At 38.6% G+C, this 17,029-nt stretch overlaps 1 protein-coding gene across 1 annotated transcript in view; it reads right to left on the bottom strand.

Moving 5' to 3' along the window:
- The window catches only part of CMSS1 (cms1 ribosomal small subunit homolog), a 117,128-nt gene extending 106,997 nt beyond the window's left edge, over positions 1-10,131 (bottom strand). Inside the window, exon 1 of the mRNA XM_013950094.2 lies at positions 10,059-10,131. Within this exon, the coding sequence (XP_013805548.1) occupies positions 10,059-10,077 (19 nt within the window). The 5' untranslated portion in view covers positions 10,078-10,131. The remainder of the gene's footprint in view (positions 1-10,058) is intronic.
- Positions 10,132-17,029: the final 6,898 nt, after the last annotated feature.

Raw genomic sequence — 17,029 nt, 5'->3', positions numbered from 1 at the left:
TATGTTGCATGTCTGGGGGAATATCCTGCTATCAGTGCAAACACTAAAATATTCAACCTCTGTATGTACATAGAAATCAGTGATACGATTACGTTTTGCACAAGTGTATCTGAATCAACTTGGGTAACAACCTGTGAAAACATGATACCAGAAACTTTAAAATATGAATCAAGGGACCGAGGTGGATTTGTGCTGTTCTAGAGGAAGTCTGGGTCGTTCTCTTCACCTTATCACTCTTCTAACCTTGTTACTCATGCTAACTAGACTGAAGGTTGAGCACGATGTTCACTGTTTCACCAGTCTCCTCAAGCCCCAAAGTTCCACAAAATATTGTATTTAAAAAAGAAAAAGCAAATCATAGTGAAGATGACCTAAAATAACAACTTTGTTATTTCACATGACATTTCACATCATTTTCACTTGCAAGAGCTCCTAGAAGAAACCTGGGATATTGTATGCTCACAGAAACTCCTACTGTCCTCCTGAAGGACTCCAGGCAAGCCTCCTTCAACTTAATAATGTCACATCTGTAAAATCAGGCAATAACACTGTCTCCGTCTGACAGAAATGCCAGGAGGGTGGGAGGGCAGACACAAGGTATTCGGGTAAGGTAGGAGAACATAAGCTCAACTGTTACAAATGAAGTCTTGCCATTTCCATGGGACACTTGCAAATGTTGTTTAATACTAGAGAGTTCTGTCATAGCTTTGGGTATTAGGAAACTAATCCCACCCAACGCATGTCTGAGGGCTCATGAATCTGCCTCTTTCAACTCCTTCTGCAGACTGGGGAGACAGACAGTCTGAAGTCAACTCTGGCTGCATCCTTTGTCTCAGTGCAACTAAAAGGATAACAAAAAAGATGTATATGTGAAGAAGTGCAAGGGAAAACTAGAAAAACCTCAGTGAGGCAAAAGTCTTACATATTCGGACTGAGCTCAGCCAAGAAACCACCACACCACCACCACTGATGTTGCAGGGAGAAGTAGACCTGTCCTGCGGTCCTCAACTTACTGCTGTGGATTGGTGGGGAATTCCACCAAAACAGCCCTTTCTGAAACAGGAGGGAGAAACCTTCATCTTCCTTTGAGCACTCTAGTCAGAAAGCACTCCATTTTCTGGAAAACAAATTTATGTCAACTTTATCTTCATCCTCATCAACCCTCCTCCACATCCTCTATTTGAAAACCACTTAAAACAGATGTTCACAGGCTGGTGGGGGAGGAAGGATATTCATATCTGGGGAAGGAAAGGAGAACATGTAACCTGGGATCCTGAACGGGGACATGGCCAGAAAAGCAGAAGAGTAGCTGGGCCAGAGGACGGTCTGACACTGAAAAGGAGAAGGGTTTGGGCAGCACAGGAAAGAGGAGCATGTTTCTGCCAAAATACTAATGTTATCAAGACAGAAAAACAATAAGGAAGGGACAAGTTGCCAAACTCTATCTCAGCCTTAAATATAAATAGCTTTCAAATCCCACAGAACACTAATGAGAGATGGCAATGTATGCTCACCACTCAATAAAACACACCTGTCATACACATTCTAAGAGTAAGTTTTAGACATTTTTAGAAATCAGCTTCAAATGCCTAAGGTTTAAAAACCCCTAAATTTCTTAACAACTGCTGTCTGAATATTGTTCTTTACTCTTATGCAAGAAATAAATGAAACGAGTTCAGAAGCTAACTCATTTTCATAAACAGTCTCAACATGCTAGAACTCTGTTTAAGGAGATAAACTACCCACAAAAAGAAAAGTGAGAAAATTGTAATTACATGATTGAACAACCTGAAAATCTCAAGTTATTTAATATATCATGAATATATCCAAAAGTATTATTGGAAGGGAAAATATTTTGAGATACATTTGACAAGGACAATTTTCTTCTCTCCACAAATATAGGGACTGAAATAGCATCAAAAATAATGGTCCACCTAAATTGCCAGAAATAAAGAGGGGAAAAGGAAGAAAAATCATTATTATTAAATAAGGGTTTTTACTAGGGAGAGTAAAGGTCTTCTATGAGGCCTTCATTATGTGCCCAGTACCAAAATTACCTGTTGTTCAGTTAGTTAAAATCCCCTCTGCCTATCACCATTGCGGCATGCAGGATTTGACTACACTCAACAACAGTGTAAATATGACACTTGTATCCATCAGGATTAAAGAAAAAAAAAAAAATCTTACCTTAACAATTTAGATATTCTGACCTTAAGTTTACACATAAGCAGTATATAGTATCTGTGTCTGGTCTTAAGTCTGAGAGGAAATCTGTTCATAAAAATGCAAGTCTAGTCCAGTACATCTCTTATCCTCAGTGATCATAGTTTTAAAAATGTATAAGGAAGTAATAATTGATTATTACAAACTATCCCTTAAGTTATTCTCCAGACTTTTACTCTCAGCCCAAAGAAATTTTCTAGTTATTTTCTAAGTACATTGCACTATGCTATTCTGCATAACACAGAGAAAAATGTAACTGAAAAGCCCAAAAGTCAAAAATTTACAGTTCCAGGTTACCACTATGCTACACAGCTGATACACTGAGTGACTTAGCCATATTCCCACCAAAAAATAGAGCAGGCTCCAGAATCTGAGAAATAAACTGCAAGACCAAAAAATGTTTACAGAGCAGCTTGCAATCATCAGACAGTGGGCTCTGCAAATGGAAAGTATTACAACATATGGTATGTTCTAGCCTTGAGTTAAGGGGAAAAAAAAGCCTTTGGAATCATGACTAGGCACATATGTTCCAAACAGAAATGAAACTCCTGCTTCTTGGGTATAGTTCTTTGATTTTCCTGACTTATATTGGATAAAGACTAGGTTTAGAAACAAGAAGAATAAATCAGCAGTTCATACGTGAAGAATCACATGAAAGCTGCTGAAGTACTTCACAAACTGCAGGCAAGACACAATTTGTAGCTAGAGGCAATATCTTTTACTATATTTATTTCCTATAATTAAAAGTCAAGTTTGCAGGTACCAAAGCCCTTCTTCAGGCTTCAGTAGAATAAGGAGTAAAAGGAAGCACTCTTCACAAAAGGGAAAGATGCAGAAGGGAAAAACAAGCTTTGTCAGGCCAGGATTCAACAAAGCACACGAGTCTGTCATTCCACAGGTGAAACGAGGAGCCCTCGTGTTTGATTTGGGCACAACAAATCAAGATACCTTCGTGCTGATTTGCTGGAAAAGGCGGTCTCTCCACCTGAAAAGACCTCAGCAAATTTTTTTTGCACTTCTGCTCAGGCTGGTGGGTAAGATTTGGATGAGCACTGAGAGAAACCAAATGGCACTCTATGTCCCGGCAAACTGCTCCTTCCGTTCAAATTACTGGTCCCTGAGGAGGGGCAGCAGCAGAGCTGGCATCAGCTTCTCCCGCAGCACGTCCGTTCTGCGTGTCAAGGCTCAGCAAGCAGCAGGAACCACAAAAGCTTTAACACAGTCGGCGGCTCAGGCTGCAAGGGTTTGACAATACATTGATAAAACAAATCCTGCTTTGTACTATACACTGGCCAGTACTACTGTCAGTAATTAATTATGGCTATGTATGATGCTAGCTAAGACAAGTGCAAAAAGGTGACAATATGATTAGTTACTGTTCAGGGAAACAAAGCAGCAAACATACTAGTCACAACTTTGTCTTTAGCATCCATATAAGCTAGGGGTATTCAGGTTTTCAAGAGTCTCTTAAAGGAAGCCCCTGAGCCTATTCACATTTTTATAGGATCACCTTTCATTTGGTTTCTAATCTTTCAGACTAAGCAAATAAGCCAATGAAAACTAAGGAAATGGGATTATGAACCGCAAAATAAGGGTACAGACACTTTGTTATCCTTGTTTATGTTCTTCTTCTCACTTGTCTCTGCATGAAAGACCCCCACGAAACAAAGGAAGAAATACATTCACTGATTACAAAGGTATTGCATGAAAAGAGCTCAACACATATTGTTTCCAAATGCATAGCTCAAGCAGAGCAGAAGACTACTATATTTACCATAATTATCCTTCAGTTATAGCAACCTTCTGATAATATGTGTAGTTTTCATATGGAAGGTTTGTTTTATTTTATTTTTTAATCAGCTGTACCCTTCATTCAACATGTAAATCTAAATAGATGGAGAAGGGAAATAGACGTTCTCCTCCGCGTGTGAAATTCATGATTATTCTAAACAATTAAAAGCATCAAAGTGCATAACACCACTTGGTTTCTCCAAGCATTCATCCATACTGCATGTCTGGCAGTGGTTTCAAAGAAAATCTGGATTAAATAACACGATTCAGATGTGAAAAGACTGACAATAAACAGAATTTTAGTACCACTCAGTCATAAAACAGCAAGCTTTTGTACTGTGCATCTATATTAGTAAAAATGAAACTGTTTCTTCTGAGAACAATGATGCTGGGTGTTAAACCTGTGTGCCCCACAATGAAAACCAGGGAAAATTTGTTTTTTCTTACTTCCCTCATTCCATCAACATTTAAAACTACTTAAAGCAGCCATATACAATAAAATATAACTAGTAAAAAAACCTTTTCTTTTAAAATCTTATACAACATTCTAAATTAGATTATCCATTTTTGTCATATTTAATAAAGCCATTTTATGACATTCTCTTTCTTAAAGAATAATACAGCAGAACTACAAACAAGGCCATAAAAGGCTTTTCTCAGATGTTAGCTAAGTGGATCAGATAGCTTTTAATCAATGCAAAGCTGTTCACTGCAAGCATGTTGTGATGTTAACATAAATGATAGGCCTAGGCCATGGCAAAGCACCAGCTACAGAGCTGCAGGAAGAAAACACAAAGCACAGCAACTTCTCTCACATTTCATAAGGGTCTTCCTTATCTGTCTCTTCAAATCCCTATAGGAAATGGTCTTTTGTTAGTTCTCATAACCACTAATTTTTCTATAAAAAGGATAAAGGAACAAACAAAGTAATTGGACAAAGCACATTTCTGGAGTTTCCTAGGCTCGGGTGGACAGATGAACTTATCCTGCTGTGAAAGCAATTTATCAGATGCAAGTATATATCACAGCATGCCATTAACAGATGGTGATTAAAAAATATGTATGAGGGAGGCTGGGGTGGGCTTAGTCATACTGTTCATGTGAAAACACAGATTACTATGGATATGTTTTCACAATGATGCATAACTTTTATCAAAACCAGAACCAAAAGCTGCAAAGAGATTTCAGAATAGAATTTGAGCAAAATGTTGCTGAAAACAGCAAGATATGACAAAGACGGCACGACTGTGCTTGCCTTGTTCCTGTAATCTCTCTGTGGCTAGTGGCTACAGCTGGAGACAAGGTACTAAGCTGGATGGACATTGGTCTGATCTAGTACATCTGTTCTTCTGTTCTTCAAAGAACTTGGATATAAAGACACGATAGCCTTTCTTACAGAGTTTATTGTGTTACTTAATGATGGTGTGATCTTTTTATTACTTAATTATTTAATAGCAGTTCTTTTATATTTAATGGATGTGGTTTATGCAAATCTTACCCACGACAGATACAGATTTATAAATTACTCTAAATTACAGTGCTGTAATTGGACAGTGTTGACATGAAACTTGAGCAGTTTAGGAATTTCCAGAGGCATGATGCCTGGAGCACAGGTGAACTCCTTCAGCTTTTTCAGTTGAGCCAGTTCATTCTGACCAAAACAGGCTAGAGAACAACTGCAGCTGAGAAAGAAGGAATGAGGGGGTGGAGGAAGATCCCAAGAGATGTGTGGTAACTTCTTGTTTGTGGCCACTACATCATTAATCAATGGCAAAGAACCTGTTCAAAGTACAAGGCTGCCAAACATGCCCTTTCCCCTGTCCTCCTCATTCACATGACTGCACCTCCACAGGACACCCTGTGCACCAGATTTGACTGCCACCTCCCTCTCTGTCCAAATACTTTTGTACACTGCCTCTCTGGTTGATTTGGGGAATCAATACCAAGAAAATGCCTTCATGCATGTGTTATTGAAGAGACTCTTTTCCATGTGATGCTAGAAAGCTTCACATTGTAGAGCAAAAGGAAAGAGAAGCTGCTGAAAGTTCCATAACTGCAAAGTATCATTACTTTCCCCCGGGACCTCCTGGCAGTTCCAGAGGCCTCTCAGCAGCAAGTAGGTTTGACTGCCACCTCCCTGTTTTGTTTCTTCTCACCACCTTCCCATCTTGCCTGGCCATTAGGATCACTTCATCATACAGTGCAGGCCACAGATTCTCACTGAGTAATTTCAAACCCACAGCTTCTCTCCGAGTTATAAAACAGCTTATGGATAAAAGTCCAGTTTTAAGGACCAGATGTAAAGTAATGGCAAAGCTGTTATGCCACTCAGAGGCAGGCTGTTCCAAGTTTCAGCAAGCAAATGTCAAGTAAAGACTTGCCAAAGAAAAATAATTAAACCTACGTCAGTCATTTATTACACAGAAAAGAATTAAACTGCTACCAGTCATAAGCTTCTCAAGGTCTGACTGCTTCTGTTTCAGTATCAAGTATATTGCCAGACCTATTAAAGAAAATAAGAACAAAAACAACGCACATGCATGCATGTGCACGTGTGCACACACACGCACAGACTGTACGAGAGTCACTTTACTGAAATCTCACGGCAAGATCCGTTTCAACTACCTGCTGATTACCATCCTGCAAAAGAGATCCCATTCCTTTTGTGTGATTAAAATAAAAGAAGACACGTATGTGTTAATGCAAGACAAAACATAAGCATCATGGAATTATCTGAAATCTACCACTTATTTTCATTTAATTTTCTCAAAACTAAACAAAACAGGTGGTCTACTCATTATGGAAAGCTAGCTGTTCTGAGATTTCAGCCACTGTGGAAAGTTTCTCACAGTTTACAATCAACAAGAGATGGAAACTCATGCAATGTTACACTTCAGTAAATTTCTGTCCATCTTATGACACCAAGAAATTATAGTCACCATGTTACTGCCTGCAAACTGGATATGTGAATCCTCAAAGGATTAAGGCTCTAATCTTACTCTAAATGGTTAAATTTGTTTTCACTTGGCAACTTCATGAGGTCAAAGCAAGCACATGAATAGATATTTTCCTAAACTGAACTGAGACATCAAGTCTTTCCACTATACATACTATTTGTTAGCAAACTCGCACATACTTTCCATCCATTTACATTCACTGGCACTAAGTACAGGGAGAGTATGAACTTTCCCCTCTTCTCCCCCATGTAGCCTTCTCTCCAACCTTCATTAGCTAAACTGAAACTAGTTACAGGAGGACTAAAAGCAGCATATGTTTAAAAACAATATGTTAGTCAACAACTGATCTTATTAAAAATATTGTACTCGTTTGAGAATACCCTTAAAAAAAACTAAAAAAATCTCATGGCTCTTTATAAGCCTTTTAAGTGGTAATCTGGTTTATATACACAATTTATAGCATAGAAACACAGTCAGCTGTTATGTTATCAAGGCTTCTCATAAGTAGTATAGCTTTGCACTGGTTCAAAATGCATTATTTTCAACCTACACAAGCCTGAAACACTGCAGTCATTCCCAAGGGGCAGTTTACCAACTCTCCCCTCTAAAACCTACAGGAAAACATTTTTGTCTTCCCCTCTGCTCAGAAATCCTTACTGCTCTCCTTGAAAATGGAGTCTGTCTTTCCGTGCCACAACTACTGCCTCCCAAATATGACTCCCACCTTAAGACATCTACAGGTAAGTGCCACCAGTTTTAAGTGCGAGACCCCAGTGCCCTTATTCTTGTTCCCGTTTGATGTCAGGCTCCATCCCAGCCTAAAGCTGCCTTGACTTCTCCACAGAAAAGCTTACCCTGCCCTGAAATGCTTTAATATGCTGGAAGAGGCTGGAGGGAGAGGACCAATATGACAATGTTCTGACCTAACTTTCACTCCTCCGTTCCTCCACACCCTGCTGTGTGTTGTCCCTTTGCCCGCAGCTCCAGATTGGGGATGCTGGCAAGCAGGGATGCTGCTCCCTTCTGCAGAAGTGAGACCTTCTCTGTATGGAAATGCAGAAACCCTCCTGTGAAAAGCCTTCTCTTGGCAGTTGGAACGGACCTAGGTTTAACTAAAGGCAAATTTTCCTGTTCAAATGGGAAATGAGCAGAAAATGCAAGACATATGAGTAAAAACTCAACTTCATGAGAGCTCCTGTTCCTAGTACATAATTATTACCTGCAGTAATAGGCAATGCGGATCCTCCCATTTTTTTTCTTCAATTACAGCATCAAAAGAATACTAAGATCTTTAAAGCTGTAAATGAAGTGTTCCTGCTCTGGAATGGCATCAGCATCTGGACACCTGGCAAAACACAGTTCAATACCTACCGTATCTACTTCTCAACCCGCTTGAAAGCAAGCATGAATATTCTTGCCTTTTCCTTAATTACCAACAACATTTAAAGAGAAGAGTGTTTTCTGAAGTCCGTTTCAATAGTTTTTATGCTGGTTACATTACAGCAAAACACTTTGATCTGGAGGAAGAGGCAGGAGGGGAGAAGTGAACATCTTAAGTTCACAAAGCAAAAAGCCAAGATGCACAAAACTGAAACATTCCAAAGTTAAAAATAATCATCTTTAAACTGCAAGAGCAGAGCTGTAATTTTGAGCAGTACAGCATGACATCATGGTTTATATGGGGCCAGCTCAATAAATCAAACTGTGCCTAATTAGAGATCCTACTGCAAACCTACATTATTTGGACAAATAATTAAAACAGGACAGTCCATAACACAAGCCAGATCTGTTTACTAAAATATGTTCTTTTCAAACTTTTAGCTTCACTACTGCTTACAAAGCTTTCACATTTAGTAAATTATAGACCCCTAAGCTTTTATTTTAGTCTGACTTCACTTTCAAGGAATTCTTCAATTAACTTTACGTTGCTTTAAGCTCTTCATCCAATGAGAAAACAATCTGCGGTTTCTTACTTCTTCCAGTGCCAATGGCTGCCCTCCATGTTTGCCTTGCAGACATACTGCCTTTTTAGAGCCAGGCTCTGTTTGTCTAAAACCAGCTAGTTGTCATAGCATTTTGACAAGCGCTGCGTAAAAAGAGAACAAAACTTTGTGGTGGGTAAACTGGTAAGAATAATGAAGGCTGCTCTCACAATCTCAACAGATGAATGCCAAACTCAAGGAATGCACAACAACAAACCTAAAGCTGAAAGCCCTTACAGCCTGAGTTGCCCTTCTTTCCTACCCCACTTTTTAACTTCCCAATTTCTACTTTTCCTCTCGGTTGTTTTTCTACAATTTGTGCTTTTTCTCAACCCTAAAAGCTATGACATGCCCAAACATTTAAAGCCTAAAAGCCCCCAGGCCTATCAAACATTACAATCTGTAGACGGTCAGGACGCTTCTGGAATTGCTTGATATGCTGTGGAGACTTTAACTATCATTTACTGTGTAGATAATGTTAAGTCAAGAGCCAAACAGTTTAATAAAAAGCATGAGCTGAACCAAAGGGACAGGGTTCTTTGCTAAACTGCACATTTTTCCTCCTAGAGCTTGAAAGACTTGTATATAATTTTTAAATCTTGGATTAAAAGAAAAAAGAGGTGGCTCTCCTTCCTTTTCCCTTCTGACATTTGACTTGCCAAAAGGACCAGCAAATGAAGGATTAGGAAAACTGTTAAGACAATGACTGATGAGCAAAACGTTTGCCACATTCAACAAAACTGGAACATACAAAAATGAGAGATGTGTCTATTATTTCAGTAGTTATTTTGGCCAAATAACTTTCTTCTACAGAACATTAACCAAGCACAGACATGAAGAGAGGACCATTCGCTTCTATGTATTACGAGTTCAAATGAATCAAAGCATGCTAAATATCATCATATGCAGTGCATACTAATGCTTATAAAGACATAGCAAATGAATCTCTCAACCACAGCCACCATGATCCACATCCTTAAACAGCAATGCATCTTTCAGACCTCCATTTGAGTTCTTTGTTATGATAAAAATGCATCAAGCTTGTAAATTAAGAGCAATTTTTTACTTTGAGACTGTCTCTGTGAAGAGAAGTATTATCACTGACCTCTGTTAAGTGTGAGCATTTGAAGTCACAGACATTCAAATTCCTCTATGTTCTCAGTGTGCAGCCACAGATTTCTCAGAAAAAAATCCCTATAACTGTTTGGACATACTTCTGAGGGCAACAGTGAAAATTAAAAAAGCAGTCTTCCCCAAAAGTATCTATTTTTGCAATGTGTGCTTTTAAAGCACAATGCTTAGGGAATGAAATACTTCAGTTCTCTTGTGTAAACTTGTACAGATTGCTTGCTATTGATCTTTTGAGTCATATTTTGGCAGTAAACTGGTATCCTTCTAGAAAATGTAAGTATTACAGACCAAGTGATGTAATCTAGGTCTATATTTAACTCATTTTTACTTCTTCTTCTTTTTTTTTTTTTTTAAGAGGAAAACTCTGGGGGGAAAAAAATCAAAGACAGTGAAAACAAAATAACCCAGCATATTTGCAGTTAAATTTATATTTCAAAATAAAGAATATGGACTTCAGTTCTATTTCCAGGTTATAAACCTCATGATAATGAAAAACCTTCAGGAGAAATGGATTGTTTGTTTGTAGGAACCTTATTTTTAAGCCATAGGACAGCACTCAGATAAAAGGAAGTAATATTTCTACCTGTGATTAAGATGTAGGACTATGGATTGCTTTCATTTTTATTTGAATGATGGAAAGTGACTCCACAAAGCTAGGGCAGAAACTGATCTCCAGGAAGTGAGATCTACGTTTTCTTCAGCCCTAATCGTTCTCTCCTTCAGGCCCAAGAGAGGGAGAGCGAGCATAAGCCCATTCATATGACCGGGACTTGTGCTGTGTGTGCAGTATACAAACGCGCACTGCATGTTGATGCAAAACTCCCTCTACTTTTTTCTATGGCCCAAAGCAGGTGCCACAATGTCAGGGTCTCTGCTCCTCTGTGGAGCACATACCACCACATGACATTTTTGACGAAAGCAGGAATAGTCTATAGAGGAGGGAAGATGACAGGAGGAAACAAATGCAATGCTCTTGACTGGTAATCAAGACTTTGTTCTGCCTCAGAGTCTCAAATATGATGAAACTTTAACTAACAAAGAGATTGTCAGAAAGAAGAATAGTGAGAGAAAAAGAGAGGGAGAGAGGGAGAGCATAGGCATCCCTTTTACTTTCTGTCAGGTTTCTCCCATTAACTGACAGCCACTACCTAAGGGCTCAAATCTCTTCAAAATCTGGTTACCCTTAAAAGAACAACATAATCAGGCCAATGCGTAGACAAAAATTGGAAGAATCATACTCCTTAACTCTTAGGTCAATGTTTCCTTACCTTTCTGAAGCAGCGCCTCACTGATGCCAGCTTTGTCACACCTTTTCCTTACTCCTTCACATGCAACCTGTATCACTGCTCCTCTACCCTCCCCCCTCCTTCCCACATTACCACCACCTCTTTCGCATTCCCAAATAGGGATCAGTGGCATGGCAGGGGTCAAGATGAGGATGAACACCTGCGCAACTATAAGCTGTGTCTGCTGGCATAAAGCATCTCAGCATCCAGAGTTCACTTGAGAGTGTCACTTACTGCCTTAAGAATGGACTGATGATGAAGAAGCATATTTAAACCTTGATAAAATTCACAGAACTTGCATTGACTTCATTAGAGGCTGAAATCCTAGTAAATCAGTTTGAATACTAAGTGAGAGATTTTGGCCTCGCACTGTACAAACAATCAGACCAGATGACTATAGAGAGCCTTTCTGAGGTTAAATTGTGACAATATAGATGCCAGAGAATTTTAAAGATTAGGAGGCCTCATTTCCCAGTATGAATTACACTGTTTCCTCATTTTAGTTTTGGTCTTCTAAAAACACACAAAACCCAAAGGAATATTATGCTTATCAGCAGCGCAGAGCCTGCCTTAGATGCCACATATTGTCCAAACAGCTACATACCGTCCAAATGACAGACAGTTTTGACCAAAAAGATTGCAATACCAGTGTTTCCATTAACCCTTTATTAAGGATCACAGAATTCAAAATGCCTCTTTGCAGCATTACCTCATGCTGGAGCCTCTTAATGATTGATTAAAACTGTACACATGTAGGAAAAGGGAAAAAAAACAAAAACGAAAAAGCAGAACTGCAATCCTACGAACCAACAGTGTTCCTGACAAAAGAAATGGCCTGCTGTTCTCAACCCGTTTCCATAGGTTGATTGTGAATTGTAACCAGACAAGATCTCTTTTTTAAAGCTTCCAGCAACTGGCAAACATGTCTAATGCACAGGAAGTCATATTTATAGTTGCACGACTCCCTACAATATACCAATTCTCTCATAACCAAAAATCGTCTCTAGGCCTGCTAAATGAAAGATCTTTTTCCTTGGGATTGCAGTCTTTTAACAAGCAGCTTCCAAATCTACAGTTAGTAATTGCTGAGGAGAGAACAACACAGCAGAGTGCAGTCCCCAAATCATTACTAAAAAGTAAAGATATATCAGACTTGTTTTTAAAAAAAGCAAATCTGGAATCCTGGTCTTGCAACTCATGTTAATTACTTTGCTGAATCATGATTGAAGTTAAAGTATGTGTTTAACATTATCTACTAAATATGGTTCTTTTGCTAGCTAGCCAGCCTTAATTTCTTTTAGGGTATACACAGATAAAGAAATTACTACTTTATAATCTTAGGTATAAACTTGGACAGGGCCTTTCAGCATGCTGACATCCCATAGTATGTCTGAAGCAGCTCACTCTGCTTTGCTAAAGGAAAATCTATTTCAAACTTCTTTAGGTGTATGGCAGGCTATATGAACGTTTCTGGGCAGTTACTGCGACTGCAGGTGACAGTCAATGACTGGCTTGTGTACTTGTACTATCTGTCACCTTCCACAGAGAAAATTATTAAGAAAAAACCCAGACACCTTTTTGAAATTTTCAAATTCTCTTCTAACAACCATGTCAGAACATTCAAAAGGGCATAACATTAACCTTGGCACAGGACTTTTTTGTTTATTTGTTTTTACTATAGAGAAACTCTATACCATTATTAAAGGAAGAGAGAAAAAGGGCTTAATACTTTACCAAAGGAGAAATTCTTCAAAAACAAAAATCACTGCAAATGTTGCTCTTACCTGGATCTGAAAGAAAAGAAAAGAGAGAGGGAGAAAAAACAAGGTTAAGGATCATCACTCAGAACACTGCACCTTCAAAACACAAAGAATCCCAGAACAATATTTTACAGACATCACGGCAACCGGGGAACAACTCTAAAGAAAACAAGCGACACCAGAACGGAAATTGCAATTTCTTTGAAACAATAATTAACCGTAAGAAGGAAACCACTACCAATATAAACAAACAAGTAATAAAGGAAACAGTTTTACCACAGGGAAACCTGTCTTAAAGCAGTGGCACAGGGGAGTATAAAAAGGGGTTGTTAGCAGAGATGGGTCTCTACAGAAGATTTGAGCAACTTTTGTAGCAAGAATCATTCACATAGAGCCTTCAGACATGCCATTTTCAAGGGTTAAAAAAGCAGGCTTGACCACCCGAGATTCGAAAGATTGCTAAATAACTTGAATTTAAAGTGAATGTAATATTATACTGCTGGGCAATTACACATAACCACGAGAAGTTTGAAGATCCCTGATCCTCACTAACAGGCTGAACTGCTTTTATAGGCATAGCTTTTGATGAACAATACTTGCCATTTATAAGCAGCTATAGCCAAATTAAGTATCTTGGTGATTATTTCATTATTTTCTCCCCACTCTGTCCCCTACTTTCTCTACTGGCATTGAGGAGAAATGGGAAAATATGAAAAACTAGAAATACGAACATTTTTCATTGGAAAAAATTTCAAACTTCTGCATGAAAAACATGTGTGAAAATTTTAAAACATGTCTAATTTTTATAGTTTAGAATCATTACTTTTTACATAAGAACTCATTCTCAAACCCTGAATTATTAATTTTTGCTTCCTTTCACTCCCTGCAATTCTTAAACACTTGCAAGTGAGCAGCAGTATATGCTGATCTTCCAGTGAGAGAAAAGAAGCGTGTAGGGTCATAAGAAAGCTGTGACTAAAATAAATACTAATAACATCTGAAATAAAAATTGTTTCTAAGTCAACTATCTGCGAATAATAGCATTTCAGAGACTGTCCTTATTTGTTCTTGTTTATTACACTGGTCCCCTTAGTGGTTTCTAGTATTTGGCAACAGTAACATACACAGAAAAACTAGGAAAACAGCAAAAGTTTAGCAAAGACAGTAATAATTTGATTAAAAAAGAAACACAACAGAGCAAGCAGCTCTATGAACAGTGGAACCAACACGGTTTGGCTTCCTATGGATTTGTGTCCTCTTGGGATTTTCCAAATATTAGTAAGGTCCATGAGCTCACACTGTAGCTTTCTGCTCAGTGGAGGACTAAGCTCTCTCTTATACCTAGGAACCCATTTTTATTAATTTTTTTGAAACTTAGTATTATCAAAATATATATTTTTCAACTGGTACAAAAGTCACTGGGGATCACTGCCCGGCAGACAGATGTAGGCCTTTCTTCCTTAGAAGAACAAGCTAATGAGAGAACCACCAGATCTATTAATAAGTACTTTTATGTAGCTTCATTCAATTTTTATGAAGTAAAACCATTTATTTACTAACAGCTACAGCTAACAGTATTTAGCTAAGAAAAAGGACTTTCTTGCTTGTGTCTTCTACTTATTTTTTATATTCACTTAGGAGGACTACTGCAAGAGAAAAATCTTTATAAGATGCTAAAATAGCATCATCAAATGGTCAGCAAACTTCAATACTTACCTACAGGGAGATGTTAGTGAAGTAGAAAATGGAAAATACTTGTTATGGAGTTCTGAAACATAAATACACCACCTCTGCCTCATCACCCTCACAGAGTGAGTTTTTTCCTACCTCTCCTAAAGGGATTTGGGAGATGGAAATTTCCAAAGCAGGACAAATAGCAAAAAATAATGGGCATAAATTAAGACTGTCACAGAGATAATCTCCCAGGCTTCCTGAGTGTATCTTTGGAAACACTCACCTTCTCACATGGAAAAATGGCAGCAGGCAGCTACCATGTGAATGAGGGACAGCCAGGTCTACCTAAAAACAAGGCAATCCCCCCAGGTCCCAAGAGGAAACTTAAAGCAAGAATGAAGGACGCTGCATTCAGGAAGAGCACTGATTGTTACGCTGTGCACTTTTCTCATGATGGTAAACCAAAGAGCAATAGTGCATTTGGAAACCCTTTGCTCTACCCCATAGCAGTCTACCTACTTACGTTCATCAAAGGCTCCTAGGGAGATAAGCAATAAAAAAGAAAGCTTAAATGGTCAGTGATAATCTTGCAAGGGGGTGTTTTAAGCTACAGGAAGACCAACCACAAACCGGGAACACAGGTTCTGATTCTGAGAAAGATCTGACAGAGGTAGTCTTACGAGAATTTCAAGAAATCCCAAGGCAGACATGGCGTCTGGGCCCTTCTCAAAAACAGGAGAGAACTGGAGAAAGGCTCTGGGTACAGACCTGTGCATGCTACTCCACTTGGTCACCAGCATGAAATGGCTCTCCTTGACATGTGATACCTACACGCATACCCACTGATGAGTACGCATACATACCCCTGATACCGTCTTGCTCTGCAGTTTCACTTGTTCTATTCCTTTCTTTAACCTCAGATTCCCTATAACCTTTTGGTGTGTTGTAATGAGAGACTGCTCAAATGATGAATGAACATAATGAATGCAGAAAATCTAAAAGCAGATTCAAAGAAGCCATTTTGTGCATTTGCCTTGGAAAATAAGGTGCCAATGTCTTGTTTAAAGAGTTCTCTGTATGCTTCCCATGGTCCTAGCATAACTAATAGACCAAGGTAAATTTTACAACAGAAAAGTCACAGAATTAAAGGGACTCAGAAGAAAAACAAAATATTAAACTCTTCACTGTTTTGGACACTTCACAGGGCTTTCTCTGAATATGTAGGACTTGAATGTTGGCACTTTATGTGTGTTGACCTTTTGCCAAATACAAGATAAAAAACACTGAAGTACTAAAAAGACAATTCAAAGTATGTGGAGAAAACTGCCTGCTTGCACCCAGTGACAAACCTCTGGTAATCTGGAAATAAACTATGATGGTGACCAGCACTGTCTTCAGACAAGCTGTACATGAAGGCAAGATGCTACAAATGCTGAAAAAAGCAAGGCATATGCAAAAAGCACATAAACCCTTGCATAAATCTAGATTTAGGTAACCCAATAACTAAAGACCATGAACTATAGTTCTCGCCATTTAACTGACTTAAGTTATTTTGGCTTGGTACACTTGTTATTAAGTTACCTGAGGCAGGACACTCTTACTAACATCTGTTTCCTGCTCTTTGGGCCCTTCCTGAAGCAGAACTTCCACCGAACTTGAGAGTTTTGACTGAGCCAAGGAGGCTGAATGGAGAGCTCTCCAGATGGTCTGCTACTTGGAGGAGCAAAAGGCAGCTACAGCTTGACATTAACTGGAGGGCGCACAAAGTCCTGCCTCATAAACTTGTGGGAGAAGTGAGGGTAAATGTGATACCTAAGTTGTTTAAAGACAGTTTCCTTTTTCACTTTTACTTCATTTAGGACAGTTTATTTGGAGAAACAAACATTTAAACTTCATCTGATTTCTTTTATAACTGAAAGAGCAAAAGAAGAGGGATATATGCCAAAAGCTAAAAATCCATCACAGTTCTACAGCCAAAACACTGCTTGTTTAGCAAGAAAAAAAAAAATCCTCAGAATTACCATTTCACTGTTTAAGCTCAAAGTTATAGTCTAGATGCACAGCTTACATAAAGGCATGTCAAAAATATGCTTTTTTTTTTTTAATGTTGTGACTCACTGAAATCTATGTTCCTCTCACATGTAAACAGTTCCTTTAAAAGAAGCAAAATGAAGTGCAGACAATGAATGTGGACATGTTGGACGTGAGCTTTTACCAGCCCCATG

This window comes from Apteryx mantelli, chromosome 1 (genome assembly GCF_036417845.1).
Source record: "Apteryx mantelli isolate bAptMan1 chromosome 1, bAptMan1.hap1, whole genome shotgun sequence".
Classification (NCBI taxonomy): Eukaryota; Metazoa; Chordata; class Aves; order Apterygiformes; family Apterygidae; genus Apteryx; species Apteryx mantelli.
The sequence above is the reverse complement of the archived record's forward strand: the minus strand, read 5'-3'. Positions and strand labels throughout refer to the sequence as shown.